Source organism: Zea mays, chromosome 4 (genome assembly GCF_902167145.1).
Source record: "Zea mays cultivar B73 chromosome 4, Zm-B73-REFERENCE-NAM-5.0, whole genome shotgun sequence".
In the NCBI taxonomy this organism is placed as follows: Eukaryota; Viridiplantae; Streptophyta; class Magnoliopsida; order Poales; family Poaceae; genus Zea; species Zea mays.
The window spans coordinates 23,521,885-23,526,554 of record NC_050099.1 but is presented as its reverse complement, the minus strand read 5'-3'; the positions used below and the strand labels follow the sequence as shown (position 1 = coordinate 23,526,554).

General features: G+C 47.0%; 1 protein-coding gene across 1 annotated transcript; it reads left to right on the top strand.

Annotated features, from left to right (window-relative positions):
• The first annotated feature begins 419 nt into the window (after nt 1-419).
• On the top strand, nt 420-3,226 carry LOC100276248 (uncharacterized). Its single transcript, NM_001374098.1, has 4 exons — nt 420-544; nt 652-843; nt 930-1,217; nt 2,411-3,226. Exons 1-4 carry the CDS (start codon nt 539-541, stop codon nt 2,474-2,476), a joined length of 552 nt encoding a protein of 183 aa, NP_001361027.1. The 5' UTR covers nt 420-538; the 3' UTR covers nt 2,477-3,226.
• Nucleotides 3,227-4,670: the final 1,444 nt, after the last annotated feature.

The following is a 4,670-nucleotide window of genomic DNA, read 5'->3' as shown; positions in this document are numbered from 1 at the left end:
TTTTCTATATTAAATGAAAATGTATTGTAAAAACTATTTTAAATTTCTGGTACGACGAACCGCTCGTGGATAAATATACGAAAAACAATGATTAAATATGGTAGTTTATATATTCTGTTAATACTGTAGATATAAAGAATCAAATTTAGAGAACGTTGCTGGAGACAAAAAAGATATAGATGACGAAATATTTTAGAGTGTGCTGTAAAGGACATAGAATATTTCTTTAGGGATGAAATTTAGGGAACGTTGCTGGAGACAGTCTCATCCTGCTGTAACCACCTAACCTAACCCAATCTCCGGCAGGAATGGGCGGACATCCCACTCCACTCTTTGACTACCTACTAGCTCTCCCCCAAGTCTCGCTCTATAAATACGTACACCAGTTCATCGCCCTAGCTAGCTCCACCAGTTCACCTTCCCCTTCCCCTGCCCCTGCGTGCGTGACCGGCGACCTAGCTCGCAGTCGCACTACACTACTCCTCGACCACCACTCCGATCCTTCCTGCCTCGACGACGGTCGCGCGCGCGGCAGCCCATGAAGGTACGTACTAGCGCTAGCCGTAGCGTATACTGAGACCGCTAGCTAGCTGCTCTGCTCGGTTCCATCTCTTTGATTCGTGTTGTGTGCACATGATGAGCCCCGTGCAGAAGAAGCAGGCGCGGGCGAGGCGGCAGCGCGTCCCGGCGTTCGGGGAGTGGAACCATGCCTACGGCTACGGCGGCGGCGGCGGCGACCAACGGCCCGTCGTCACCCACTACGACCTGGACTCCGCCATGCAGATGCAGGCCAGGCGACTCGTCGTGGCGATACCGGCGGTGCCGCCCAAGCCTGCCAGCAAGGTACGGTACGGTGGCGACGACGATCGACTGCATTTTTTGGTTCGATGCGTTGCTCATGTGTCATGTGCTGCTGACTGCTGTATTAGGTGGTGAAGTGGAGGCAAAGTGCCACAGCCACGCTTGAGCTGGAGGACGAAGATGGCGAGCACGAGCACGAGGACGAGAAGAAGAAGCAGCTGCAGCAGCAGCATTTGGGTTTGGACGTGGTGGTGGGACTGGGACTGGGCGGCGCTGGCGCTGGCGCTGCCAGGAAGCAGGGGAAGCAGCAGAGCCCGGTGGTGGGCTACCAGGCGCGACGGAGGAGGGCGGCGGTCAAGACCGTGGACCAGGACCTCTACCACATCCCGCCCGACATGCTCTGCCACGAGCCCAGGGTTAGTGTTTCAAATTCAGCTGGTTACTAATGGCACAAGCTGACACCTGACAGTGGAATCGTTAAACGTAATAAGTACGTAGTAGGGTTTAGGGTTCTAGCCAAGCACACGCGCGCTCCCTCCGTCCTGAAATAATTAATCATGTTTGGGTTATGACTTGTTTATAGGTTTTAGGGTTTGTAGTGACTAATCTTTTTACTCCCTTCGTTTTATTCTATTTTAGTTCATAAATTGCTAAATACGAAAACTAGAATATAGTTTTAGTTTCCATATCTAGCAATTCAGGGGGTGTTTGGTTTGCCCCTGCTAAAATTTAGCCTCTATCACATCGAATGTTTGAACCTCCGTTCGGGGTATTAAATGTAGTCGGATTATAAAACTAATTTCTCAGCCGAAGATTAAAAAGTGAGACGAATCTAGTACAGTTGGTTGGGCCTATATTTCATACTCCTATTTGAAAGTCAAACGCTTGATGTGACCCGGACTAAACTTTAGTCCACAGAACCAAACACCCCGTAAAATAGAATAATAGTGCCTAGAAACTAAGCACCCCCTTAATCTACAATAGCATATTCACAACATATGTATTCAGTGTCATAAACGTTAATTACCTATACATATCTGGTTTAAATTGTACTGTCCCCGCCTTACCAACACAAAGGGCACATCTCTCACTTAGAAGAGCCAAACACTATTATCATGAAAGTACTAATGTTACGGCATCAAAATAGCTAGATACCATTGTATTATTAATGTCATATATTTTTATATATACTAACCCACCATCTAAGAGATTTAGATGTTACTATTATTGTCCACAAATTTAGGCCGATTGACTCAAAGAACGAGATGGGCGTTCATTCTTAGGCATTGTTCCTATCGCATGTGGATTGGATGAGATTAAAAAAAATATCAAAGATTTTGACTTATTTGGGATTGAAATCCACTCAATCTCATCGAATTTACATGGATTGAGAGCAAAACGAACAAGCCCTTAGATGATGGAGATTTAGAGAAGCAAGTGTGATTAACATTTTTTAGTAGTAGTTAGTTAGTTACGCGGTTATTTTGCCACGCATCATCACTTATCGCTCAGTGTGTGGAGCCAGTGTATAGTTTTCTTTTATATCGGAATCTAGTAGTACCACTGACTACTGTTAATAGAAGTTGGCTGTGCCTTCTTTTTTTTGCAGAAACGTCTGACAAGGAGGAAGAGCCTGTGGACGGGCTGCCTGGGTCTCAGCTGCGTCGTCGCATAGGGATCCGCCATTGCCCACCTGCTGACAGCTCATCATGAGTCGCCCCTCGGCCCTCGCCTGGCCTGCCTTGTTTTGCGTGTTGTGCCACCCACCCGTACTGTAAAGACACTCGGCTGCTCCATAGCAGAAAACCATGGCCATCATGTTGTCACACCACCATCATCATCATCTCCACAGTGTTGTGCTGGCTCGTCAACTCGTCGTCGTACTACGCGCGTGGGAGCAGTGGGCGGACGGGAAACGACTTGTTGTTGGATGTCGCCGCCGTGCCCCCGACGTGCGCGGCCGCCCGCCCCGGCAGCGTCATTTCCCCGTGCCCGAGACCCACTCGAGCGCTGCTTTTCCAATTTCCACGGCGTGCGGTGGCGTTGCGTTGCGACTTGCGACCTGCTGCTGTACGGCGCCCCCGGTGAATCCGGCGGGAAAAGGTTGTGCGTCGTCGAAAGGTCGATGACATGACAGTGACATCGATGCCTTGTAGGAGTATTAACTTCGCACCACTCTAAAAAAACACTTCTCTGAAATACGTAAAAAAAAGGAACTCCAAAAGGCCTTGTTCTGCGCGGGGGTGTCGCCGTGTTCAGCTTAAGATCCCATCTTGGGGATTTGGAGTTGACGATGATGGGCGAATGACGCCGGACACCCCCTGCTGCATGGCCCCTCAATCATGCTACCTAGCTAGCTATCTAGCTAACGGTGTGTTGATCGAGCGCGGGTTTCATGTCCGCCCTGTTTATAGCTTGTTCCCCATATGCCTCTGTTTCTTTTTATTAGTCGTTGAATAGTGCAATTTTGCACTATCCAGCGACTAATAAAAAGAAACGGAAACGGAGGGAGTATTAGCATGCGTTACAAGATTCCCCCTCTTGTTGTCTTGGGGATTTGGAGTTGACAATGATGGATGAATGACGCCGGCCGGCCGGGCCCCTCACTGAATCATGCTGGCTAAGGGTGTGTTGACTGTTGAGAGCGAATTCATGTCCGGATGGTCAAGCTCAAGCATGCAGGAAGGACTGTACGTTAATTCTACTGTAGGTCCGCATGCAGCAAATGACTTTTATAATCGATGGAAATAAAGGTGCTTGCTCTAAACATAGGTAACACCATCTAAAATATTGATGAGTCTCGATCGTGCACAGATGCAGCGGATAACATGAGGACCAAAAAGACCCAAAATTTTGGGGGTGCTTTTGGTGGGGGTGGGGTGGGGGGGGTGCATTGGTCTTATAAATCACAATCTCCAAATTTTCTGTGTCACAACACGTCTAAGGACCGATTCAGTAAGCCATCGGTTCGAACTAGAATAGAAAAAAACTGAAGAGGACATCATTTCCTTGGATGTATTGCAAGGTCCAGTCCAGTTACAGGAGCACGCCAATTGAAACCCTAGCTGCATTCTTTCTAACTCAATTATTTTTCTAACCCTACTGTTGGCGGAGAACATGCTCAGTTGATTAGGAACCTAGGAGCGGACCAAAACGAACTTTAAAAGGCCAAAGAGTCTAGAAGAATCAGCTAGGACATCGACATCATATGAGAGTCCACTTCAACTCCACTTCAGACGGTAGGAGCAGTCCGTACCAACATTGATGTCTAGGACGCATACGGACTCCGTTTTCAAGAATCTACATATAGATGGAAAGCTAATTTTGTTACTTAACCAATAGAATTAGTTTGAGGTATAAATTTCTTTGAAATTAATGGGAATCGTCAAAAGAAGGGGTCATACAGATTTTGCCCTCGGTCGTACTATGTTACCATTTTTCGGCTTAGTTGGACCATGTATCGTTTTAGAGTCCATTACGGATGCGTTTAGGCGGTCTCGCATGCTTTTTAAACTATATATTTAGCCATTGTCGCTAATGTTATATCTTGGGTGTTGGGACTATGCTTCGTCGCCGAAAGTCTTATAGAAAGAAATGGTCCTCGGATGAAGCTGTTTGTATAAGATAGCCGAAGGTTCCTCTTCGTGAAGCTTCGGTATTACAAACCGACTTAAAGATAGAATGACCTTTTAGTCCATAAAGGTCTAAGTCAATGCTGTAAGCTTTTATAAGGGGCATACTTGTAATTCCTCACAGGCTGTGTCCTGTGCCTATAAATAGTGAACAGTATTCCGTTACTGTTCACGCATTCGAGTAATTGCAATCGCATCTTCCGGAATCCAACCTTTTGCCAAGGCAAAGGTATTATT